Genomic DNA, 27,264 nt, shown 5'->3' with positions numbered 1-27,264 from the left:
GATCACTGCTGAGAAAAATGACAGCTGGCTCTGTCTCAGTTCCTCAGGTCATACCACTTCGAATCCCTCTTCCAGGGAAGGCTAAACACCAAATAGACACAAACACTCTCGTAGAAATAAAATCAGGTAGGAATAAGAACTTGGACTCTATGTAAAGCCTTTTCTTATGTGTCCATTTGAGACTTTAGCCTTTATACTTTTATTTGAATGTATGGGTTTTATGAGTGTCCACTTCCTTAAGAAACTTAGAATACAGCAAATAGTATAGTAACACTTAATTTTATGCATTCAGACAATATCATTGACATGAGTTATTTCATATATGTTAGCAGTCTTAACTGTTTCCAAGAATAAGCTCTTAAGCTGTTGCATTTCACTGCAAAACCAATGCTTGAAAGTATCACATGCCATGCTCACCCCAAAGGTTTTCCTTGCCATTTTTAAAATGTCACCTTTCACCATGGGAGGGAATATCTTTTCTGTCTTTAGAGCAGAAAATCCATTGTCATGTTTTAATACAAAATCATTGCACAGCTGCTTTATAAAGAGTAAATATTGCTTATAATGAAATTGCAATTGTCGAGTAGCAAATTTTCATGGGAGAAACAGTTTTGGTCATTCACAGAATTGCTCTGTATTGTTTATGTGAGAAAAATCCCATGTGAGAAAAAACCCACAGTATTGAGTACTTTGAAGCGTGGAGCCTGTTTTTCACAGGTTGAATGCAGTTTGGCTACTTTCTTTCTCTGTGTCTTTCAGATACACCTGAGGTCTCCATTTATTACACTTTAGATGGAAGTAAACCAGAACTCATTAGGAAGCCTGGCTATGGAGACCATAACACTTTTAAGTATAAGGGTCCTATCATATTACCAGTTGGGAAAATAATGGTCAAGGCACTGGCAGTTACAAAGTAAGTATCCTGTTTTATTTTACTGGCATTTTGGCAAGGGACAGATGTTCTGGTCATGGCTTGGAGCTGTTCAAAGCATTCCAGACCTGGCAAATGAGAGATGCCTCTTTCCCCAGCCAGTTTGCAGTCTAAGTGATATCGTGGGTTGCACTGACTTCACTTTCTCCTAAAGCTTTTTATCCATTAAGTGTCTGTGCAGACAGATTATCTCTTGGATGTTTATCTCCTGGACTGTGGATGTAGGCCAACGATCTGTAGAGGCTGTGGGCAAGAAACGAATAAAATGTACTATACTTAGAGCTTATCCTTTTGAGTTTGATCATAAAATATGCCAGAGGAATTGGTATGATGTTTTCTGGGGTCTTACAGTGATTCAGCAGATTTAAAGTTGGTATTCCCAGGAATCTGCTTAGTTTCTCCCAAAGGGATCACAGAATGCTAAACCTCACAGCTTAAGTACAACGTTAGTACAAGGGTGAAGGACAAGTGTTAGGAAAAATACAACATATGTAGAAGAAAACTGGGTTTTGCTGCACACCCACTGACTCTCCAAACCAACTTCATGCTTAGAGTCAGAAAGAGGACACATGCATTCTGTCTGTGTCTTGTTTTATCTTTTATCTCCAAGGAAGCAGAAACTTCCGCTTCAGTTGGGTATTTGTACTTATATTCCCCACTATTAGCATCCTTAGATAGCCTTTGCTTATCACAGATTCACAGAATGGTTTGGGTTGGAAGGGACCTTAAAGATCATCTAGTTCCAACCCCCCTGCAGGGGCGGGAACACCTTCCACTAGACCAGGTAGCTCACAGCCCCATCCAACCTGGCCTTGGAACACTTCCAGGAATGAGGCATCCACAACTTCCCTGGACAACATGCTCCAGTGTTTCACCACCCTCACAGTGAAAAATTTCTTCATAATGTTTAACCTAAATCTCCCCTCTTCCAGTTTAAAGCCATTCCCCCTTGTCCTCTCACTACAAGACCTTGTAACAAGTCCCTCCCTGGATTCCCTGTAGGCCCCTTAATAAAGTCTCCCCAGAGCCTTTTCTTCTCCAGGCTGAACAACCCCAACTCTCTCAGCCTGTCTTCATAGGAGAGGTTCTCCAGCCATCGGATTTTCATGGCCCTCTTCTGGACTTGCTCCGGGAGCTCCATGTCCTTCCTGTGTTGAGGGCTCCAGAACTGGACACAGTACTCCAGGTGGGGTCTCACAAGAGTAGAGTAGAGGGAAGAATCACCCACTGATTGTGCTTCTTTTGATGTAGCCAAGAACACGGTTGGCTTTCTGGGCTGTAAACACACATTTTTGGCTCCTGTTGAGCTTCTCATCAACCAACACCCCAAGACCTTCTCCTCAGGGTTGTTCTAAAACCATTCTCCACCCAACCTTTATTTGTTCTTGGGATTGCCCCAGCCCATGTGCAGGAACTTGCACTTGGGTCCTGCACTGGAATGTAAGAACACGTACCCCTATGTGTATTTTCTGATATCACTACCTAGATTAACACTTGTTTCCAGTATGGTTTTTTTAAGACATTTTCAGGTGGGCTAAAATAAGTGCTCTAGAATAACAATATATCCTAAATGAGTGGTTTGGACATTTAGAGAAATTTCAATATTACTGCTGCAAAATAATAATAATAATAATAATAATAATAATAATAATAATAATAATAATAATAATAATAATAATAATAATAATAATAATAATAATAATAAAAAATTGTGTGCTACCTGCTGCTTGACTGGGAAAATAAATAAGGTAGTATGAATGGAAGAAAAGCCTTGCTGTCCTCTATTTTCTGCAACCCTGACAAATGATAGTTACTCCAGAAAGCAGACACAGGATTAGCAAGAGTTTTACTGGTAACTTCTTATCATGCACATTTTACACTAAAAAAAAGGCAAAACAAAGCAGTGTTTCCTGAGAGCATTGTCCAGGATGATACTTATCCATTGAAATAATGACTGCAAGCTTGGAAAAAATGTTCCAGCAAATGAGCCACGTTCATCAGTGATTTACTCGTTGCTGCACACGGGTTTGTGGCATGTGTGTAGCTTTGTGACTGTTGATTTTCAGGGACTGCAGGGAGAGTACAGTTGTAACAAAGGTGTTTCTGGTAGAGTACAAGCAGCCAAACATCCTCTTCTCTGCTGAAGGTGGTTACAAGAATTTCCTAAAAGATATCACCACACAGGTAAGTTTTAGCAATTTTAAGCCCTTGTGTGAATAGAAAACGTTGCTTGTATGATATACTTAGGGATTAAACCTTTGACTGCCTATACTTTTAATATGTTATTTTCTCTGTTTGCCCATCTTTGCTACCTTGATCCTTTTTGTAATATTAAATTTTCAAGGGGACACGTTATTTTTTTTTCCTCTTTTTTTCACTGGCCTTTTATGAGAAATGCAGATAAAATATTTTAAAAATACATTTGTAATTTAAGAAAATTAATACCATAAGCATGTACTTTAAAAATCCTAACAAATAACTACAGCAGAAGTAGATTAGAACAAAAACAAATCTTTCATTTGGAATTCAAATAGAGTTTCTTTTTAGGAGAGGGAAGGTGGAATGTTTACTACAAAACCAAAGAAGAATGGAGTGAGCATGGAAATTAAGCCTGCCTGGAGTGAAGCACCCCAAGATTTTCAAGGTACAGTATTACTTCATAAAACTGAAACAGACTTCTGTCTCAGATGAAAATAGTGAAAAGCTTTCCTCTTATTTCACTGGTAAATTATGGGTAATTTAAAAACCATTTCAGAACACAAAATATCCTCTGGGAATTCCAATTTTGATTGCCCAACACTGCAAATAGGGAACAAAATTTACCTTCCATATGTATCACTTTACCTCTTAAAAACATTAAGAATCATTAATTTCTGGGCAACATAACAAGGCCCAGTCTATATTTCCCTTTCTGCTGTAAAATACAGTTGAATTGATGGGATTGCAAATCCTTTATGGAATTCTTTACTGGTGTTTTCTTCCAAAATATATGTACAAAGCAGAAATGAAAGCTTGACCCAGATTTTCTCTGTAGATAAAGCCTTTTATTCCATGGCAATGGCAATGGGACTGTTTTAGATCAGGGAATCATATTAATGTAACTCTTAGGAGCTGGTGGGGGGGTTTAGCATGCAGGAAGGAAGAAAATCGTAAATAGAGAAAAATACAAAAGTAAGCTCTTTCAGAGGAGAATGAGGTTTCTTCTAGATTATTTTCCTGTAATTCCACGCAGTGTATTTGAACCCAAAACTTAAATGTCAAATACATTTTAAAATATGCTTAGCTACTGGAATTTAAATTGAGAGTATGTAATATTTGTGTGAAGATGTATGTTAAATGTATGAAGTGAGTGACAGTGGGTTAACAGGATTGTAATTTTAGACTTAGAAACAGAAAAAAAGACTGCTCACAGGTCCCTGCACGGACCACAGCTCCTTGCCAGTCATTTGGAAGCAAAAGAGTACAGAGAGGAATCCATCTCAGCACTACCAGCAGAGTCGTTACAGGTAAGCAAAAGAGTGTTGAGGAAAACTGTGAAGTGCTGTCATCAAACCTGAGCTGTAAAAAAATAAAGATGTGAAGAGTTGTGATCATTCTTATATCATCTCTCAGAAATTAATGCCTTTGGCTGTGTTACCAAAGAACCATAGAATTGTTCTGGTTGGAAAAGAGCTTTAAGATCATCAAGTTCAACCATTAACCCAGCACATTGCCAAGTCCACCACTAAACCATGTCCCTGAGCACCACAACTACACATCCTTTAAATACCTCCAGGGATGGTGACTCCACCACTTCCCCAGGCAGCCCATTCCTGTGCCCGACAACCTTTTCAGTGAAGGAATTTTTCCTAATATACAGCCTGAACCTCCTCTGGCACAACTTGAAGCTATTTCCTCTTGTTCTATTGCTTGTTACTTAGGAGACCAACACTCACCTCACTACAACATCCTTTCAGTTAGTTGTACAGAGCAGCTAGTTTTAGAGAGAAACATTATACAGTACTAATTTAAATTTACTCGTAATGAGACACTGGAATAGGAATATCCAAAGCAGTACACAGTTATCAGTGAGGACAGAACCAGGCAAAGCAAATTAACTATACCTGCATTGCTACTGATTCTCTTCTAATACATGAATGAATCTTCAATTAGCAAAAATTCTTACTGTAGGTGGATCAGTTGATAATTAAAACTTCATATTCAGTAACACTGTCTTGGAAGTAAATAGCAAGATAGATTGGAAGAAGCTGTAAGTATTTATGCAGCTAATGAGGGAATTGAGTATAGCAGATATTCCTTAAAGCAATCCATTTCAGAGCAGCTTGTATCAAATAACATCTTTAGCTGATTTTGCTGCTCCTGTATGCATTTTGCAAATACTTGCTTACTAAGGGTAAATAAAGAGTTGCCGTTCTTTTAGTTTGCTAGTTCTTCTGCAGTGACTAGTCGGAAGAGCTTGGCAAGCACACAGGTGGCAAGGATCCAGAGGGAAACAGATTTCCTCAAGTAAGTGACTTCTACTTTTAACATGTTTGACCTTGGAAAGTAAATGAGCAATTGCTTTTTGCAACCAACTTGATAATAGTTTCAGGCTTTACAAAAGGAGGAAAGCGAAGACAGACACTGGCTCATAGGTGGAGAATATGAACTAGGTAGAACTTTGAAAAATCTTTCTGTAACATGTAGTTGTATTTACGTCTCATGATACAGTTACCAACTATAGACTCATCCTTCGAAAAAAAATCCTAACACCTGTAGGATTGGAGGAACAGCTGCCTTTGTAAGTTCGAGTACAGCCCTCATTGCTCTAGGTGAAAACTGCTCATTGGAGTAGTCTCACAGAAAGTTAGTGCTTCTCAGTATTGAAAGGGTATGTGATCTACTTCAGTGATTTCTCATGGTGCAGCAGTGAGGCCTGATAAAGACAGCATGTCAGGAGACCTGTTTACCTCACGTGGTGAGGAAGAATGTATGAAACTCCATAGGAGCCAGAGAGCTTCCTATTTTGCAAAGCTGTTTAGAGTTCAGAACCTCATATCATGGATGCTGGGGCATGGTCTGGTGGACCACCATAGCTTGGAAACCATGACCAAGAAATCAGTGGCCTAAGCCCTGTCACACCAGCTTCCAGATGAATCATTATTATGCAGCAGTACAATACCAAAACAAGCTCAGCCAGTTTGCTCTTCTTCTCAGATGTGCACACTGTTCTGCACCTCGCCTGTCTGACCCCCTAGCTCACTTCTGTCAGGAATGTGGATCTCCTGTCCCACCTGTGCCAGTACATCGCTTCCCACCTCCCGAAGGAGCGCAGGTCAGCAAAACATAACAATCAACAAATCCTCTCTGCAGAAACCAACTTTCTCAGCAAATGCTGGCAAAACCACTATTTGGTCACACTTTCATTTGGGAAGCTCTGTTCTGATTGTTTTATTTTGTTCACTACTGGATGTAATCCTTAAATGATGGGCACAATTAACCCATTTTGATGGCTTCAAGTGCCATATATTTTAATGAGGGTAACAATGAAAAAGAAGCTGTGTTTTATTTGCTTGTTTCAGGAAACATCACAAAATTTAGATTCCTCTTCATCCTGCAACAACAACCATCACATCTTGGGGACCTGCATATGCATCTTATTCCAGTTCTAAATAGTGCAGTTAGTTAGTATCTAGTGTCTATGTCATAGCTGTAGAAGACCCACCTGATATGCCTGAAACCTTAAATGCTGTTGTGTGTGGGCCTACATAAGAGCACTGAGTTTTTACAGTGATGTCCATAACTATCTTCTCTAATCTCTTCCCAAGAGATAATAACCTGATCCAACAAGTCAGTGGTGCATTTTTTTCCTGTATCATTAGAAAGTTGTCTTTTTCTGGGGCAATGTTGTAATTTCAAGTGATGACTGAGAATATTCAGTACCTCTTTAGACTAGGTTCATAATCAGGAGGATTTGAACTACCTGCACATATTGTGTAGTAGCATTTTAAATGGACTCAAAATTAACTTAGTATCTTTCTGGCATATTGCTAGCAGTCAGAAAAGCATTGTCTTCCCAGTTGTCTTCATGTTTTCTCAATAGCCTCTAATCTCTGAAGGATCCATGCCAGCATTTGTTGCTGTCAGTTGCTGTGTTCACAGAGACTTTGTTGCTGGTGTACACTCTAACCAGGGAAATACTGAAAAACTCATTATAACCTTAATGATGTCATTATGGTCCTTAACATGCTGTGATGTGGCTTCTTCCTCAGATGGCCCCATGTCTGGAGTGCAGGCATCTTGTGCCAATGAACACCCCCACTTGCATTGTATGTGAGTCGCCAATAGCTCCACAGCTGCAGCCCCAAACCAACCTCTGCGTAAAGGTACTTGAGAATAAGTAACAAAATAGCAATTTACCTCCTGGCATGTGTTTTGCTAACGTTCGTTCTTTACAAATATTTTCATCCAACTTGGTTTTGTGTAATTATGACAGGTTCAAGAGTTAGTCAGATTAAAAACACCTTGAATAGAAATAATCATCAAAGGTAAACCACAGCAGCTCAGGAAGGCAGGTTGAGGAGCACGTGATGTAGCAGTCTGAATGACAGAAATGCATGCACTTGTGTTCAGTAGAGAGGTATTCTGTGACTTATGGCCTTAGTATTACTAAGCATTTTAAGTATATTGGATATGTCTTCAATACTCTGCTTCCCTCATTTGATTGTAAAAGCCTAGCACAGGTGGGCTGGCAGGACTGGGGCAGTGCTTATATGCCCAGAACATTAGAGTACAGTCTTGATCAGTGATCCAGAAGTGCTGGTGGACTTAACTTGGCAAAATTTGCCCTACAGAGTACTCCTTGCCTAGGGGCATGGGGATTATCTGTTCTGTGTGAGTGCAGTGACTAAGCAAACTGACACTAATAAATATGATCTGGAGGTATTGATGCTGGATTTCTTGAGGGAACTGTACCATAGTTTAAAAAAAACCAAACTCACCAAGATATGTAGAGTTGTAATGACCAAAAAATAAGGCATAGCTATAGTCTGAAGCCCACAGCACAGACTTGAAGGATCTCTTCTATCTGCAGGGCTGAATAGCCACAGCACTTTGTAAGATCAAGTCTTCGTCTTATTGTTGTTGTTCGCAATTTTCAAATAACGTGAAATATATTCTTTTTCTGTTTAAAAGGGTAAAGTAATTTGTCAGGTGTGTGGCACAGGAAATCCTCTTCACCATAACCACTGTGTGACTTGTGAAAGCAAGCTGCCTGAAATGCAAACGGTAAGGCTTCTTGCATCAATCACACTTGGGTTAATCAAATCCAAGCATAACATTCTTTTTCTTTGTAAAACTGAAGTCATATGCCTGTGTGTCTATGTTGCAAAAGCAGAGACTCCCTTCCAAAGCCATATTCAAGCCTAGTATTCCACCACAAATGTCCAGCTAAATTTAAGTGTATCATATACCTTCAAGTTCCTCCTGTGGAGGTGAGGATTGCAAATGCCACAGTGAAAGCTCAGAAGGCTCTGAAAAAGACTAGCCAAGCCTAGTCTTGGCTACAGGAGAGTCTTGTTTGTGTTCATATTATTTTCAGTTGCAATAGAAAGTGAGTATATACATCAGGAAGATCATTCTCATGGATTTCAAGTATTTTGTGAAAATAAAATATTATTTTACTTTTTTTTTTTCTTACCTCCATTTGCTGCTTCCCCTACGTGCCTACAGCTACTAGGCTTGTATTTGGCTGTGACTCTGCACAGAGGTGAGAAAAGCAACAGTAAATGTTCCCCCTAAAATTGCTGTCTGTTTCGACTCCCCATTTAGCTTGCTCATTTGGCTTCTAAGAAGAATTTTCCTTTCACTTCTGAGGAGAAAATTCTTGTATGAAAACCTTGTGGTACCTTTCACTTCTCCAGGTTGTGAGAAATACAGAAATAAGAGAATAATAATGCTTTGCAAGTTAAAATCTTCTGATGATACTGGCAACATCCTGAGCTCTAAAACTCAGTAGCTGGAGGCAAAGCTCTCTAGCATAGCCACCGAGGTGTCCTTTTCAAGTGAATTTCATTAGGAATCTGTACTTAGCTAAGATAAACAAGTTTAACTGCTTCACTGGAAGTAGATACTAATGTGTAGCTGCATTTGTAGTTAGGCATATGACTTGAATGGTGAGACCTGCAGTAGCTAAGAGAGAAATTTAAAAGCTTACTAACAATTTAGTAATCAGAATTTACTAATAATAGTGATTAATTAGTGATAACAATAGTAATTCCTGATTATTTTATAATTAGTAACAGTGTTGATATTACTACTAATAGTTATTAAATTATTTAGATTTAGAACATGTTTAGACATGTGAGCTCATAAATTTTGTCCTCCAAATGAACCTCCAATTAACATAATTTTAAATTGCAATGCAGGCCACAGATGAAAACAGGGCTATTTGGTGTCTGCTTACTTGCTGTTGTGGTGGCTGTAATCAAAATAATTTTCTTCAGTTTCTGTTCCTTATCCATATTCCTGACCTGCATAGAAAATAAACTGCATAAGCCCTGAGGCAAAAACTAACAAAACATTTTTAAGACCTGTTTTTCCTAACTAGGATCTATCCTCAACCCCTAGAAGTTTCAGATGGTAAAAACTGATTTATTTTGCATACCCATATAAGTTAATTGTAGTAGGAAAGAGAGGTAATATATAATTGATATGATGTAAAAGAGTGAAAAAAATAGTCATGTAGCAAATACCAAACTGAGAGAAGACTTGTTGTCTGAACACACATTCCCTGCCATACTACTACAAAGCAAGGTATGAACAAAAGTAGCTTCTGTGGTTTGGATTTGAAAGATAAGTTTATCAGCAGAGAAAATTTCCTCTTAACTTTGAGTGTACTTATACATGGGGCCATAATAATAAATACTCAGTGTAAAAGGATACTACTGATAAGGAATAATTTAAATTTTTTTTGCACTCAATTCTGCTAAAATATTTAAAAAATAATTAATGCCACATTTTATTGTGGTTTTGTAATGAAGAAAAAATCAGCTTAGATGCAAGTCACTCTGTTGATTATTATAAGTTGAAATAATTCTTTTAGGCTGAATATTGCTTTATGTTATCAAAGTAGCTTGCTTTCCTCTTAGCTTGTGAACTTTTCAGAAGTGTTTTCTCCCTAATGCCTTTTTTGTTTCATTAGCCCATGTTTGGAGGAGACACCCCTCTGCCTTATCCCAGCCAGCAAAGGAAGACAGTTTTGTGCTCAAAATGCAACCACGTTAACCAATGTGATGCCCGTTTCTGTGACCGGTGTGGAGCCAAGGCACGTGCTCTCAGTGTTTGTACTGACAAATCTGGCTTTGTTCATCTGTGACCTTCAAACTTCTCTGTGCAAAACTTATGTCAGTTAGCACACAACTTATTGCTATCAAAGTATTTACTTGGAGTACATGAGATTATATAAAGAAAAATTAAAGACTTAGATGACATCCTGACCCCACTATAGTCAGTGACTTAAGGGTCTAGAGACATAAGCAAGTTACCATGGGTCAGTGATCATCAGCTCATGGCATCAGGTGAGATGCAACAGCTGTGTACTCTGCCGAAGTAACTTATCCATCAAAGGCTGAAGTACAGGCTAACCTAATGCAGGTTTTCCCATATATACTCTGGGATATGATCATCTATAGAAGTGTTACCTGAGATGGGAAGATGCAGGCAATTTTTTGGCTGAAGGCCTCATTAACTGCAAGTACCTAACTGCTGCTGAGTAGAGCTTTTGCATGGTATAATCAATGCCAACAATTTCCCCTGGCTTATGTTTTTATAGGTACAGTGTTTCAATTTAAGATCACAGGATAATATATTTTTTTTACCATGAGCTGAGTCTGCAAAAAATTGTAAACAGTCCCCTGTATGCATATATAACTATTGGTCCTTCACTGTACCAGGGGACTCAGGGTGGTGGGGGTAGTGTTAGAACCAAACAGGAAAGGATCACAGTCCATATTCAATTCCAGAGCCCACACCAGTAATGACAGGGCTTTGCCAAAGAAAAGAAAGATATTTGAAAGTGTATGTTAAAACAAATAACATATTCAAATGCTAGATCTGTCTGAAAAAAATCACAGAATCACGGCTGGAAAAGACCTTTAAGATCATGAAGTCCAGCCTATGACCAACACCACCACATTGGCTAGACCATGGCACTAAGTGCCACATCCAGCCTTCCCTTGAACACATCCAGGGACAGTGCCTCCACCACTTCCCTGGAAAGTCCATTTCGATGTCTAATCACCCTCTCCATGAGGAAGTGCTTCCTAATATCCAACCTAAACCTCCCCTGGTGCAGCTTCAGGCCATGCCCTCTTGTCTTGTTGATAGTTGCCTGGGAGAAGAGCCCAGCCCCCACCTGACTACAACCTCCCTTCAGGTAGTTGTAGAGAGCGATGAGGTCCCCCCTGAGTCTCCTCTTCTCCAGGCTAAACAACCCCAGCTCCCTCAGCCCCTCCTCATAAGACTTTCCCTCTAGTCCCTTCACCAGCCTTGTTGCTCTCCTCTGGACCTGCGCCAGCACCTCAATATCCTTCTTGAAGTGAGGGGGCCCAGAACTGCACACAGTACTCGAGGTGTTTGCCTCCGTAGCACAGTGCTGAGATAGCTGAAGGTTTACTGTCTGGCATCTGCCAATGTGTTAGCACCTTGTATCCTGGTTAAAGTTTCCAACCTAATAGCTTTAGGTAGTGCTACTTTACTTCCTTCTAATTCATGACACTGCTTTTATAATTCCTGAACCATGCATCATACATTTCTGTACTGACAAGGTTTCATTCCCCTTTCCAGCCTGGGCCTCCCCCATCCTACTTCTCCTGCTTCAAGTGTGGTACAAGCAACCGTCCATACGCCCGCTTCTGTGGGGCCTGTGGTGTTTACATAGAACCCCCCTCGAGGCGGGGTTCTCAGAACAGCATTCTCATGGATCCTGGGGACTCGCTGGCATTTTCTGAGGTAAGACCCACAGATGGAAGGCGGGTGTAGATCTGCACATCTTCATTAATTTCCTCTTTGGGACAACATCGTGGTTTGTTAGCATGCTGAGGGCAAACATGAGGTTATGTTTGTTCTGAGAATTGCTTTCTGACTCAAAGTAGCCTTAGCCAAAGGCCTTAATCCAGCCTCAATCTAAATAGGAAAGTGAGAAACAAACAGCTTTTCAAAAGTTTTAGCTCTTTAAGTACCTTTAACTCGTGAATTATTTGTGTGCTGCAGATACAAGGTATTCTTTCATTCATATGTAGGAGTGCTTTTAAAACTCAGTTTTAAGAGAGACTGTAATACTTAGCAAGGCCAGCTTTTGTCTTACAAAAGCATACAGGTCATTCTGCTGGCAATCATGAAGAGTTTTGCTTTTGCTTGAATATGTGTAATAAGTCACGTTATTGTTACAGACTGGTAATTAAGATCAAGAGTTGTTACTGATTCTTCTCACTATCGTTTTAATTTCTTTACAATTTTGTATACTGTTCTTGTTTATTTCTGCTTGTAAGCCATTTAATTACATCTAATGATATTACTTACACTATTCCTTCCCCTCTGCTCCCCACAGGCTAAACGATTTCAAGCTCAAGTTGCCTGGCAGCCTCTTCCCACTTCCTTGCCCAAATCAGGGCAAGAACTAAAAGAAAGAGAAGATAAAGGAACCCAAACCATTGGACTTTTTTACCCATCCAGCAAACTGTTGGAAAAGAAGAAGCTTGAGCTCATTTCACAAAACGAAAAGCTGGAAAAGATGAGTGATCATAAGCCTCTCCTGACAGCCACCAGTCCTGGGAAAGGTTAGGAGGTTTGATTTTTTTGTTTTCTAAACAACTCTACAATGTATGACCTTGCTTTTTCTCAAAAGGATTATAGTGTACAGAATGTGGCATCAGTAGGATGCTGATTTACATCATTACAGGTCTCTTTTCCCACCACTCGTAAGTGCAGTGCCTTAGAATTCAAATCACTGATCTCCATCTATAGTTAAAAGAAAGCCTATCAGCAATATAAAAATTATGGTTACTGACTCCTGTGCAGCTTTACTAATTTGCTAGTAGTAACTCTTGAAAAATATGGTGAGGCTTGTCTATGTGAAGAACTTATATGGGGTGATGTTGTGGAATAAATAACAGAAGTTTCAGAAGCAAACTGACCTAAAGAAAGGGATTCTTAACAGGATTACAAAAAACAAGGTTGGTAGAAACCTTGAGAGCTCTTGTAGGCCCCATCTTTCAGCCCTGCAAAGGTATCAGTACCTCTAGATCGCTGATTGCAGAGACTGACTACTGTATCAGTACTGCAAACAATCTTGTTTCACAGTCCCTGGTTTGGTCATTTAGTTCTTCGTGGTGTCACTTGGCTGTTTGCTGTCATTAAAAGGTTTCCAATTTTTAGAGATTTTAGTTTTACTATCCTGGAAAAACTCCCAACTTCAGCTTTCTGGTTTCCAAACCCTTGAAAGCAGTCCATCAGTATTAATCAGAGACCTAATAAATGAACCAATTTGCAAAATTGTCTTTAATATTACAGGGCAGTCCAGCTGTGCAGTCCAGAGAATAAGATAATTTTAAATCACTACAGCATCAAACTGTGGTTACTTTTTTGGATCCACTTCCCCATTTCTAGCTTTTTTCTACAATCAGATGGTCAACCCCTCAGGCTGTTATCAGAATGATTTATCTAGTGGGTAGAAGAATTTGCTAATGAAAGTTAGAATTTCCTGGTTTGACTCTGTGTATAAATATCCAGATGATGCTCTCTTACTTTTAAAATTATCACTAAGAAACTCTGTTGTCCTGCTCTCTTGCTCTGAAATGTGGCATGTTCTCTTCGACATCACTGTAGGAAATACACTTGACTCAACATGTTAGGAAACTTAAAGAGATAAGAAAGGATTGGCCTGGAATAGTGCTGAGGGGAAAAAAATTAACACTGAACATTAATATATCTCTATCAGAAGTACAGCTCTTGACTTGTGAATGAGAATTCCTTTCACTGTGAAAGACTGGGAAGAAATTCTGAACTGCTTTTGAAAGTTGTTAATTTTTATCCATTTAGCAGAGGTAACTTTGTTGAAGCTGCACTGCGTGATGTATTTTCCCTTAGACCCTGCCAAGGACTGAGGAACATACTTTGTTCTGTAAATCAACAAATGTCTGTTACAATAAAGTCTTTCATGCTGTTCCCTTTCCTTGATGTTGATCTGTACGTATGGCTTGAAGCTACACGTATCAACAAGACCATACATTATCACTCAGGAAAATCTTGTTTATGTATGCCAAATATATACATTATTTCTTTAATTCAAATAGTATCAGATATTTTATATCAAAGTTTTTTAATAGAAGTGATCGCTTTCCTGACCTATTAGCTATTAACTAATCTTCTTTTCTTTTGTGAAGATTAAAAAAAAAAAAGTTAGGACAGAGGGAAAGAACAGTAGTACCCAAACACTAGTCCTTTGATGTGTACTGTATTTCTTGTTTGGCTGTACTTTCAGTCTGTTTTGAACAGGAGCAAAGTAATTTACCAGATAAACTCTACAAAGAAGCCTCCCCCTTTCTACTGTAACAAGCAGTAAACAAGTGTGATATAGGTGAAATCAGCTATTGACAACATGACTTCAAGTATTCCATCAGTGCTGCCAAAAATCCTTTTAGATGTAAGAAAATGTCAGACGTGAGAATATGTTCCTGGCCATCTGCATTTTTTGAAATAAAATCTGGGCATCTAGGCTAGTTATAAACCAGTTAATTGAAAATAACACAGATTTCTCTGGAGGCATCACTCACCAAGTACTAGTCTAGCTTAGATTTTTAAATTACTGTTTTCAACTTGTATTAGTTTCTGTATGTGAGACCATGGCAGGGAACAATTTATGTTGCTCTGTGGGTCCTTCTTTTTATATTCCTTTAAAGCTGCCTAGCAAGTAAGACTTGCTGGCTTTGTTTGTCATGGTTTCTATCAGTTTTATTTTGGAAGAGTCCTCCAAGCACAAAAATCCTTGTGCACTTGCTTTTCTTGTAAAAGTCAGAGCAGCACTTTTCTTCTGACCTGGCTTCCTTTCACTGTTTTGACATTCACTTAACATGAAGGGAAGGATAAAGTAGGAGCAACTTCATTGTGTCAGTTAAACAAGGTTACCAAGCCCACACAATTTATTTACAACAAAATAAATAATACTCTGTACTTTGCAAAAATAAAATTAACCAAATCCTGATAACAAGCACTTAAGAATAAGTCCTTTGGTTTCTTTCTCTGATGAAAACAGAACATTGCTTCAGAAATACTTGTAAACATTGCAAAACCTCTAAGTGGCTGGAATTTTGAATCTGGGAGCATTCAGCCCCTCATGTTTCATGCCCTGTACCAGCATAAAGGACTGCTGACTCTCTCCCAGAGATCCTGACAAACCTAAGAGCAGAAATTGATACGCTTTTAATATGTTCTCCTGTATATAATTGGAAGACATTTATTTTGGGAAATAATTTACACAGACCAAAATCCTATATGGGTTGGATTACTCTGTCTGCAGTTTTCAGATGTGACTTGCTGTTACCTGACAGTGATCTCAAGTGAACTAGAAATCAGTTCAATAATGTAGAATTGCTTAGTTGTAACAATGTACTTTAAAAAAAATAATATCTGGAATAGTGTGATATTTACCTTTACACAGGGGCAGTTTTGTTTCCAAAGGACAATAGTTGTGAATAGAGGTGCACTAAAAATGAATTATAACCCATGCAGAAGACAGTATTTCACCATTCATAGCTTGCTTCTCCTTTTCTTGATCAGATGAATTTTCTAAAGTAAACTGATTTTTTTTTTGGTCTCAGTGAAAACATGCTGTCTTTTAAATAATCCATCACATGATCAGAAGAAATGTTAATCACAATTTCAGGGATTTTTTCTACTGCTTAACACTCTGCTCAGGTTACTGGAGGAAGCAGCTCGATCATGTCTGTGCTCACCTTAGAAGCTACGCTCAGAACAACCTTGAATTCAGAGCACTGATTGGAGAACCTCGGATGGGAAAGGTAGGAAGGAGCTTGTGAGTAGTATCTGCCTATCCAGTCTCATGAAAGATTATTTTGGCTGCTAGATAAACACTAGAAAAATTAATGTCTCCATTTTCTTTATGCCTTGAACTGTTTGTGTATGCAATTTATTTTGGTTTGTTGCTCCATCTTTTGCTCAGTCTTTTACTGAAGATTTTTTTCTGCTTCCTTTCCTGTGGTAGTTTCTATTCTTCTCTCACCCCACAGCTGTAAGAGAAGTGATAGAAGCCAGAAAGCCCTTGCTCAGCTGCTTTATCCGGCAGCAGGCAATCAAGACAAAGAAGAGATCACTGTCATCTGTGTAGTTGGTCAGTTAAATAAGACCTGCTAGAAAGGGAATGTAATTCTATGCTTACCTCTACTCCAGAATGGATTATACCAGCAGATAGCAGCAATTCTCTTTGGTAACTTAGTCTACTTCTAGTAGGAACCATACCAGTATTAAAGGAAAAGGGTATTGCTTGAAGATGTAGTCTTCAGGATGTCACCAAACTGCATTAAGATTCTTAAAGGAGTGATAGCGAGAAGGTGTAAACTGGAGGTTCTTCCTAAAGAGTCCTAGAAGATCAGGCTGGTGTGATTGAGGGATCATTTGGCCTGCGGGAGGGTCAACTCTGCCTAAATTGTTCCTGACAGATGTTTATCTTGAAGCTTTTCAAACTCCCCAACAATGGAGATTTCACAATTGCCCTACGCAGTCCATTTCTGCACTCAATTATCCTTGCTGTTCAGCTGCAGTGCTGTGTTGCTTTCTTCGGCAGCCCTGCCGGGTTAGGGAGTTACATCCCTTTTCGCTGCTTCCTGGGTGCTGCCAGCACAACTGCTTGAGGGAATGTCCTGTGGACTGGATCAGGTTAAAAATAGCTCTGGAGGGGAAAAAAGGGCATCAGGGCTAGTACAAAAGTAGGTTGGCAGTGAGCAGCTGGAATTGAAATGCAAGCACAAGTAGGGTTGGGAACTCCTTGAATTGGTATAGCTACTGGGAAGCTTCTCCCCAGTGTCTGACCTAAGTCTTCCTTGTTACAGCTCAAGATCACTATTTTTTAACCTGTCCTGACTGATGTGACACATTCATAAAACAAAACAAAACAAAACAAACCCAAAACAACCAACCAAAACAACCACAAATTTAGCACATAGAAACAACTACAGAAAAGTTCACCAACAGCGGGCTTCAGAAATCTAGTTGTAATTTGGCCAATTACATTTTTAGGAGGTTAACACTTTATCAGGTATTTTGCATGTGAATTCTATACCCACTGAGACCTATTGGGTTCATCAGTATGTTCAGAAGATGTACTACAGGTATAAAGATACCTGCTTGGTGGAGATGAGGTATAGGCCCACTGCAACTTGTTTCCTTTGCTAAAAGATTCAAAATTATATGCCTGAAAAATATTAAATTTCCCAGAAAAGGCTATTCCTGCTGCTTCTTGGCCTTTTGTCATCCTATTGTCTTGAAGCCTCTGCCCCCAAAAGTAGCAGAAGTTATTCAAAGTCGATGCCAACTATCTGAGCTTAATGCTGGGTTGTTGGGGTTTTTTTCACTTTTCACATGGATTTGAAATAAAATCACCCTCAACATTCTCAACCTGCTGCAATATAACCTTGTCAGCTTCATTCCAGTTCTTTATAATCCCATGTGCACTTATTTATGCATAACTTCAATCGTCTTGCCAGCAGTACTGTCTCAATGAATTGATACAGGAAGGTGCCCATGTTTTACTGCTGTGCTTCCACAGACTGCTACAACTAAAACAGCAACCAGTTCTCCTGGAGCAGGGCAATACAGGACAATACAGCCTCTCATGCAGCTACAAAATCTAGGAGGAGAATGGCTGAACTTTCATGAAACAAAGCTTTATTACACCTTTTGGATTAATTTGGCATTTCAGTCATTCTAATGTTTCCAGTTACTCAAAATACTACCTGCCAGTTAGATGGCAAATGTTACAAAACATAGGCAAAGGCCTCATTTGTGATTTTGTGTATTGGCTACATAATAAACATCATCAACAAGACTTATTCCTGAAATTATTTCTGTGTATTTTTTCCAAGGGGTACTAATGGTTGCTCTTTCCCTCCAGATTAATTCTGCTACCATCCATGAGGATGACTATGAAGTCACTATTACATTGAATTATGCTCTTGCTACTAACAAGGTCAGTTTGGGGGATGTGGCCTATTGTTGGCAACTGGTCTAGAGCTGTCACTAGACTAGTCAGTGTAACTCTCATACATTTTAAATTCAGGTCTAAACAAGAAAACCTTTTGTTCAGAGAGTGTTAACTCATCACTTCAGAGAAAAGAATATTTTTCTATTGGAGCTGGCTAAACTGGTGGTATCTGATTAAGCCAGACTTCATGGTTATGTTGCTATCATCTTGCATTTCATTAGTTTGCTATTAATATGAACATTCTTCTTTCAGCTTGTTTCTAGGACCCCATAGCTCTTGATCTTGGAGCCTCCTTCAGCCTGCATATTGTGCTCTTAAGAAACAAGTTTAGTGATTGTCAGTTGTTCGGAGATAACATTTGCCAGAGTTCCTGTTAACCATATTCAAACACTCAAAATCCCTCCTAAAAACCACTCCCATCTTGATTTCCAGCTTCTATAGGATGAAAATCTATCATTTCACAGATCAGCCATTCAGACTGTATCTCTTTTGCAGAATCTTTAAAAGTTTACCTTGCCAAGTGTTGCCTGAAAAAGTGTATCACATCACTTCACGTGAGGAGTTTATCAGATGTCTCAGGTGGTAGATACACTTTCATTTGGATAAGAATCTTCATTAAGTGAGGTTGTGTCACTTTTTAAAAATCAAAACAAATACCTAACACAAGGCTTAGAAAAAATGCTACATTTTGTCTCAAAACAGAATTCAATTACATATAGTACTTTGCCTTGTGCTTATCAGAGACTCACATTAAAAGCCTATATATTTTTTCATATGCAACACCACTGTTCTGTGCTACTAAGATTATAACAGCATTAGGTTATAATCTGATTAACTGTCTGCATTTGATGATTCTACAGGATATTCATGCTAATAAACCAGTGAAGTTCAGAAGTCACTACCTGAGTACTGTAACAGAAGTCAGAGGTGGAAAGGACAGCAGTCAAACTAGTTTTGGTGAGATTATTTTTATTATTTTTTTTCCCTGGCTTTGTGACAGACAATAAATACAGTAGAAAACAATATGGAAGTAGTGAGACACTGAGGTAGGCAAATGAATATAGTGGCACATTATGCACCTACGTATTGATCTATAAATCTCCAAATGGGGTTGAGTTGAGATTTAAGTGATGTACAGACTCTGTCAAAAGCTCATGGGAATGTTTTATCCCTAGAGGAAAGCTGCAGATGCCAGTAAACTGCAGCCACAGTACAGAGCAGAGTCTTTATTATAGTGATAAAATTGTAGATGCTTTGCATATTCTTTTACAATAGGAGTTATAAATGTCAATATTATCCTTACTTCTGAGGTGTGCCAGGGACTTCAGCTTTGGCACATTTGCCAAAGATAAGAAATTATTAAATACATTAATTCTAGACCTAGTTTTCAGAGATGCTTAACTTGCATCTCCCATTGGTGTCAGTAGCAGCTCAACATTTTAGGCATCTCATAGTGCACTTAGGTTTTCCTTAAATCAACTAGTTATAAAGTCAGCATTAGAATTCAAAAATTCCTATAGTATAATTTGACACACTTCAATTCATGTTGAAGTTTCAGCCAGTTTCTAATCTAAGACTTGGCAAGTGGCAGCCACGGCAGTAGGAGCTGGGTTCCTGGAGTGTCAATGACTGTGATTTCAGGCACTTTAGTAGCTGCAGCTCTCAAGGTCCCCACATGTCATGTACTTTCCTTATCCAGCCTCCTGCACATCCGTAGATTACGTCTCATAAAAATAAAGGATTTACATATCTACTCAAGGTCCTCTAGTCTCGTTCCTAAGTATTTGGGAACTAAACAGCATTGAAAAATTGTAAGAGTTTTGATCAAAACAATTAATGAATCCAAGTCAAGCCTGTTGAATAGCTGCAGCTAGTTAAAAATAGACTCAGCCCCCAAATCTCTACATTTCATTGAAGCGTTGTTTCAAAATAGCAAGTTTTTAAGTTTGCCTGTGTGTAAACCTTTTGTTAAAACCAGTCTGATCTGCAACAAATATTTCATCACTTTCTCTTGTAGAAAGCTGATAAATACTGCTTTTATTTCAACACAAAATATTTTTGTGGATAAATTATTTCCAGATCTGTCCCCCAAGTTCTTGTTAGGATACTGACTTTGCTTTGAATTAACACTTGTTTCCCTTTCTGGTAGGCAAAGATGATTATAATCTTTTCCATTCAAGAGGCAAAATAAAGAGAACAAATTCAAGAACACTTACAGGAAAAGAAGATGGTCAATGGCTCAATGTCCAAATGGAGGCAGGTGACGAGTGGTGTCCCTCAGGGGTCAGTACTGGGACCAGTGCTGGAGACAGTGACAGTGGGATTGAGTGTATCCTTAGCAAGTTTACTGACAATGCCAAGCTGTGTGGAATAGCTGACACCCTAGGGGGAAGGGAGGCCATCCAGAGGGACCTTGACACCCTGGAGAGGTGGGCCAGTACCAACCTCATTAAGTTCAACAAGGCCAAGTGCAGGGTCCTGCACCTGGGTTGGTGCAACCCCAGGCACAAATACAGGCTGGGGAGAGATTGGCTGGAGAGCAGTCCTGAGGAGAAGGACTTGGGAGTGGTACTAGATGAGAAGCTGGACATGAGCCACCAGTGTGTGCTCACAGCCCAGAGAGCAACTGCATCCTGGGCTGCATCAGAAGAAGTGTGGCCAGCAGGGCCAGGGAGGGGATTCTGCCCCTCTACTCTGCTCTGGTGAGACTTCACCTGGAGTACTGTGTACAGCTCTGGGGCCCTCAGCACAAGAAAGACACGGACCTGTTGGAGAGGGTCCAGAGAAGGGCCACCAAGATGATCAAAGGGCTGGAGCACCTCTGCTATGAAGACAGGCTGAGAGAATTGGGGCTGTTCAGCCTTGAGAAGAGAAAGCTCTGGGGAGACCTTATAGCTCCTTCCAGTACCTGAAGGGCCTACATGAAAGCTGGGAAGGGGTTTTTCATCAGAGAAGATAGTGATAGGACAAGGGATAATGATTTTAAGCTGAGAGAGGGGAAATTTAGGTTAGATATTAGGACGAAATTCTTCACTATAAGGGTGGTGAGGAACTGGAATGGGTTTCCCAGGGAGGTTGTTGATGCCCCATCCCTGGAGGTTTTTAAGACCAGGTTGGATGAGGTTTTGTGCAACCTGGTCTAGTGGTAGGGTTTCCTGCTCATGGCAGGGGGGTTGGAACTTTATGATCTTTAAGGTCCCTTCCAACCTTAATTCTGTGATTCTAAGACAAGCTCCCTGTATCTGGTGCCAGTACAGAAAAAAACCCACCTACTTAGAGAGCAGCACTAACATGAAGGAGGGCATCCAAGAGTAAAAACAGAAAGCTTTTAATAATGACTGGGGTGAGGGGGGAAAAAAGGGCACAAAAGTCCAACTTAATATCAAACCTGAAAATCAGTAGCTGATGTTTGTTATAGAACTGGAAGCAGCCAAACTTTGTTCCTACTAAGAGCATTAGAAAGGGGGTGGTTAGTAGGTCAAGAGAGGTTCTCCTCCCCCTCTATTCTGCCTTGGTGAGGCCACATCTGGAATATTGTGTCCAGTTCTGGGCCCCTCAGTTCAGGAAGGACAGGGAACTGCTTGAAAGAGTCCAACGCAGAGCCACAAAGATGATTAAGGGAGTGGAACATCTCCCTTATGAGGAAAGGCTGAGGGAGCTGGGTCTCTTTACCTTGGAGAAAAGGAGACTGAGGGGTGACCTCATCAGTGTTTACAAATATGTAAAGGGTGAGTGTCAGGATGACGGAGCCAGGCTTTTTTCAGTGATGACCAGTGATAGGACAAGGGGCAATGGGTGCAAATTGGAGCATAGGAGGTTTAAGGTGAATATCAGGAAACATTTTTTTACTGTGAGAGTGACAGAGCACTGGAACAGGCTGCCCAGAGAGGTTGTGGAGTCTCCTTCACTGGAGACATTCAAAACCTGCCTGGACATGTTCCTGTGTAGTGTGCTCTGGGTGATCCTGCTCTGGCAGGGGGGTTGGACTTGATGATCTTTCGAGGTCCCTTCCAACCCCTAGGATTCTGTGTGAACTAAATTGTTGCTTTCATTTTTGGACCCATTCTGTTTTCCTGACACAGCAATAGGCCTCAAGACTGTTGTAGACCAATTGTGTGACAGTTTTTTCTTGGAAGCAACATCTGTTGGAGGCATTGTTGTCTTCAGTGGACCCTTACTGCCTGGTCTGACTCCATAGGACATACCCTTGGCTGTGCTAGAACTACTGTTCACAGTCAAACTGAACTGGACAGGGGAAGATGATGTATGTGACCAGCTTTTAAGGACAACTCAGTTTTCCCATAAAGCTGAGATGTCAGCACAACTGAGGGCTGGCTTAATGCAAGAAGCAGGGCTTTACTTCCCCTAGAGAAATAGCCTGGAAGCACTGCCTACTGAATGGATCATCAGTAATAGCACAAAAAACCCCAAAAGGGAAACCTGCATTAATCTCAGGCTGGTTCATTTAGCCAACTCAACAGCTGGAAGAAGATACAGAGCTTAGTAATATGTGTCCAGAGAAAGAAATGCTTGGTTAAGTGTCTGGGCTTTCAAAAGGGGAGAGGAAGGAGGTGAGAAGAAATATAAGAAGATTTTTGTGTTGGTTTATTTGTTTTGAGATTTAGTATCAAACTTCAGTGAGGCAAACTATTTTCTAAAGAAAGTACTTCCATACATTCTGGAAGCTTCAAACTCTAATTCTATACCAAATAACATTTGCTGTGGTGAACAGAGCTTTGTGCAGTCCTGGAGAGCTGCACTGATGTGAATCGAGTTGCTTGCAGACATGTTTGCTGAATCAAGTCTTCAGTAGTGAGATATTCACCTGGGTTATGCAATGCTTGCTCAGATTCAGAAAGAAAATTCCCACAGAAGGGTCAGGAGTTAGTAACACTGAGGCTCAGCTACGTGTTATTCCCTCAGATATTGTTAAGCCACTGTGTGCATTTTCCACCTTTTCTCAAAGCTGGAATATGGTCCACCTGCTCATATTTTCACTATGTGAAATGTTACTGGCTGTTCTGTGTTTCCACAGCCAGAGTCCAGACAACTACTGGATGAATTGGGTCCAAATGGGAAAGGAAGAATTACCTTGGTAGAACAATTGCTCAGTGAAGTAAGTTACTGCTTGCTGAAGTTTCCCCTTCCAACTCTTTGACCATTTACTGCATGCATGTTAGCCTGGTACATGACTTTATGCTTAGGAGGCAACATCCTTTGAATACAAGTGTCTTCAGGTTGGAAGAGCATTTCGGAGAAGAAACAGTAAAATATATTAATCTTATACGCTTTGGAAAAAAAGAAAGCATAACTTCTACCTTTTTGCTGTGTAGGTGCATCCTGACTGTGAAACTTGACTGCCCTTGTTATACATATGTTTTGAGCTAGGACAAATGTTTTCAGAAGAAACATTAAGAATCAATACCACAGTTTGAACATTTCTCTGTCTCAAGCACAAAGACCATTTGCCAGCTTAAAGTGGCGTAATATGAAAGCAGGGTGGAAGCTGAAGAATTGTTATGGCTTGAACAGCTTGCCTTCCCTCTCCTGTGCCTTCTAGGGAGCTGACCCAAACTGCACCAGCGAGGAGGACCAACCTGCTCTCACAGTTGCTGTCCTTAACAAGCGCACAGAAGCAATTTCCCTGCTTGTGCAGAAAGGTGCCGACATTGATCAGCAGTCAGGACCGTAAGTGAGCACTGCAACTTGCACATGAGCAAGGGTATTAGTATTCACCATCCTTCTTTCAGTTGCCAGCTTTGAAGATTTCTTATAATTTCTGTTAAATAAGCTGCTGTTCTATTCAGTTGCTTCCCCCATCCACTTCTACTTAATATGATAAATCACACTAAAGTCTAAAAACAACAAAAATCACCATTAATCCTAATGTATTCTATACCTTCTTATTAATTTTCCTTAGTTTAATTTGCTAGACCATTTCTCCATGGACCAGGACCATTTCCTTAGGTATTAAGTACATGACTCATTTCTCTTACGCAGGCACAACAACACTGCTCTCCATGAGGCAGTTCTGCTTGGGTCAGAGGGAGAGGAGTGCATTCGAGTCCTGTTACAGTAAGTACTGCAGCTGGGCCTCTAGCTCAACTACAGGCTACCCACAGGCTACCTACCTGCATGCATCTAGTCAGCAGCACTGAGGGGCCAGAGCCTGGCAAAGACTCAGCACTCTTACCCTACAGTTCTGTCCCAGCAGGAAGAGGCATCCTGAAATTCCAAAGTGACTCTGCATCAAGATTTACCTACAGGCCACTCCACTAACTCCAGTAACTTGGAATTAATTTAAGTAGCTTAAACCAATCTGTTCTTTTTTTACAGCTGCAATGCAAGCATAAAAAAGAAGAATGCAGCAGGGCAATCGGCATATGACTTGGCTGTTACAGCTGGAAATAATGAAGTTATTTCATTGTTCACAAGTAAGCTTCGACAGGGAACACCGGACACACTTAAATAACCCCAGAGCACTAGTCTTGTCAGTGTGTGATTGCAACCACCTTTTCCCCAGGATGGACTTGGAGGTTCTCTGAGTTTGGGAGCACCTAAGTGCAGGCATCCAGTTCAGTCTGCAGACTTCACAACCTTGTGCAATCAAATCGGGCCCCATAACAGCCAAATATTTTCTACAAGATTCCCCAATTCGTTCCCAACAGTTCAGAGCACAATTCTTCACTGTCTGTGCTCTGTTCTGCAACATTTTTTTTTCCTTTCCAAACTTGTGCAAGGAGAGGAACCAAGCAAACTGTTCAAGGCACAAGGACATTTTAAGGAGACTTGATGAACACTGCTTAAGACAGTTTGACATTTGAGCAATCGCCCTGCACGCTGTAGTTTGATTACCTTATTTTCTGTTTTGAAGTTAAAACTGCATTCAGTGCAGCTCACCACATTAAAGGTCAGATTCTTTTCCACGAGAAAAATGAGTAAAATTACGTTGCTGTTTCGCCCTCAACTTTTATTAATAAATGCATCAACATGAGGCAGCAGCCAACTACAAAGAGAAGTTTACAAGGATACCAGGCACACTAAGATTTGGCATAATTACACATTTTTAGCCACAATCCTAAATCCCTGAAGGAGTTTTAAAACTCCTTCTCCTTTCCATTTCCAAAAGTATCCAAAAGCATTGGTATATTCAGGGTAAAAATGGAAGTGACTGTCAGCTCTTGCAAGGAACACAAGCCTTTGGAGCAGAGCTACCAGCACCTCCAAAATAGAAATGGTTTGGTTCGAAAAAAAACAGAACAAATAAAACCACAGATAGTAATCCTTAACTATACCATGAGAAAGAACAGGAGAATCCCTACAAAGAAAAGACTACGTATGCAATGCATCAAGCCCCAAGTACTTTCTAGACACGACTCAGGTGAGGGAAGGAGAATTCAGCCTGCTTCTCACAGAGATGGCCTTTCTGAGAGCAGTCTCAGAGAGTCAAACTGGCAGTGCCAGAGCACAAGAGCGATGTCACGGGCAAGTGAGAAGCTACAGTAGCCTAGGAGGCCAGATCTTCTATTTTACAACGCACGCTCTTGGCTGCGTCTTCAACCTCGGTCACCTTCTGAGAAATTGCTTTTTTCTGCAAAGAACAGAAATAATACATTACTGTCTACCCCGTAAATTGAGCTTTGTTCAGCGTCAAGGAGGAAGCGGGCCACGTCTCCCATGAGGCGAGGGCTGAGTGAGAACCATGAGAGGGGGCACCATCTCCTCCAGCACCAGCAGGAAAGGAACAAACCACCTGGGCAGCACTGTGGTAAGGAACCACCAGGCCAGCTAAACAAACCCCGGACTGGAAGCTAAGTAACTCTTTCAGCACCGTGGGGGCGCAGAGGAAACATGACGGACGGGTACATACAATTGCATTTTTCTTCCTTCCTTTGTCCAGCTTCAGGAACTCCTGCAGGGACAGGTCAGCAGGATCTTTCCGGAGGGAGAGAAAAGCACAGCCCGCGGAGTGTTTTTTGTGCTCCTCCCTGCAACGAGCGAAATGGAAGAAGAAGAAGGGAAACGGACGAGGGAGGAAGAGGCCAAGGGGCGCCCGACGGGACACCCGCAGCCCTTCCTCCGGGCCGAGCCCCGCCGTGCCCGGGAGCGCTTCCCCCGCCGCCAGGGCCCGGCCGGGGCTGCCTCGGCCCCGCTAACTCACAGCGGGTCGTCGTCGGGCTCCCAGCCCTCCAGCTCCTTGAAGCAGAAGAAGCACTGCGCCACGTCGGGGCCGTTCTCGCTCGGGCAGTGCACGAACCCCGCCGCCGCCATCTGCGGGCACAGCCCGGGCGGGACGGCCCGTCAGGACGGCCCGTCACTCAGCACCTCCCGCCCCCCGCGCCCCGCCGCGCTCACCCGCTCGGGCGTGCAGGCGCAGCCCTCGGTGAAGGGCCAGCTGCGGAAGGTGGCGGCGCGGGCCGAGGCCAGGTAGAGCCGCCACTCCTCCAGCGGCAGCGGCAGCGCCGCGCCCGCTGCCATGGCTGCCATGGCTGCCCCTCCTGCCTTCCCTCCCGCCGGCGGCGCGGGGCAGGCCGGGAGCGCGCGGGCAGGCGCTGGCGGGGCAGCCCCTCCCGCCGGGGCCGGGGCCGGGTCTGTGCGTTGGGTTCCGTTAGACTCGCGGGATGGTTGGGTCGGAAGGGGCCGTCAAGATGGCCTCGGTGCGGCCCCGCGCGGGCAGGGACCCCCCCCCGCCAGGCCGGGGAGCTCGGCGCCCCCTCCGGCCTGGCCTGGAACGCTCCCAGGGGTGGGGCAGCCGCAGCTCCCCTGGGCACCCGGGGCCGGCGTCCCCTGATGCTGAAGAGTTTCCTCCTCCATGTGTCATCTCAGTCTCCCCTCTTAAATCCACGACCCCTTGTCTTATTGCTACACACCCGTGTAAACAGTCCCTCCCCAGCCCCCTCCAGATACTGGAAGGCCACTAGAAGGTCTCCCTGGAGCCTTCTCCAGGCTGAGCCACCACAAACCCTTCAGCTTGTCTCCCTAGGAGAGGTGCTCCAGCCAGTGACCCCCGTAAGAAGGTGCCAGGGGTTAGTGCATTGTCAGAGCTGGCACAGAAGCACAGAGGGAAGGGTCCTGCCGA

General features: G+C 41.5%; 2 protein-coding genes across 2 annotated transcripts; one reads left to right on the top strand and one right to left on the bottom strand.

Annotated features, from left to right (window-relative positions):
- Positions 1 to 17: 17 nt before the first annotated feature.
- Positions 18 to 25,114, top strand: DZANK1 (double zinc ribbon and ankyrin repeat domains 1). Its single transcript, XM_051615189.1, has 20 exons — positions 18 to 126; positions 760 to 913; positions 2,998 to 3,115; positions 3,479 to 3,575; positions 4,313 to 4,437; positions 5,352 to 5,437; positions 6,128 to 6,245; positions 7,183 to 7,296; positions 8,105 to 8,197; positions 10,113 to 10,235; positions 11,756 to 11,920; positions 12,519 to 12,747; positions 15,884 to 15,987; positions 18,096 to 18,170; positions 19,046 to 19,142; positions 20,335 to 20,429; positions 23,221 to 23,301; positions 23,746 to 23,873; positions 24,186 to 24,260; positions 24,522 to 25,114. Exons 1-20 carry the CDS (start codon positions 18 to 20, stop codon positions 24,655 to 24,657), a joined length of 2,322 nt encoding a protein of 773 aa, XP_051471149.1. The 3' UTR covers positions 24,658 to 25,114.
- A 20-nt stretch (positions 25,115 to 25,134) lies between these two features.
- On the bottom strand, positions 25,135 to 26,723 carry BIRC5 (baculoviral IAP repeat containing 5). The gene is made up of 4 exons (XM_051615188.1): positions 26,541 to 26,723; positions 26,347 to 26,456; positions 26,056 to 26,173; positions 25,135 to 25,776 (listed from the first exon to the last, which is right to left on the bottom strand). The coding sequence occupies exons 1-4, from the start codon at positions 26,670 to 26,672 to the stop codon at positions 25,693 to 25,695; spliced, it is 444 nt and encodes a 147-aa protein (XP_051471148.1). The 5' UTR covers positions 26,673 to 26,723; the 3' UTR covers positions 25,135 to 25,692.
- Positions 26,724 to 27,264: the final 541 nt, after the last annotated feature.

The sequence above is a fragment of the Apus apus genome, chromosome 3, assembly GCF_020740795.1.
Source record: "Apus apus isolate bApuApu2 chromosome 3, bApuApu2.pri.cur, whole genome shotgun sequence".
In the NCBI taxonomy this organism is placed as follows: domain Eukaryota; kingdom Metazoa; phylum Chordata; class Aves; order Apodiformes; family Apodidae; genus Apus; species Apus apus.
This window is presented reverse-complemented; position numbering and strand designations above follow the sequence as displayed.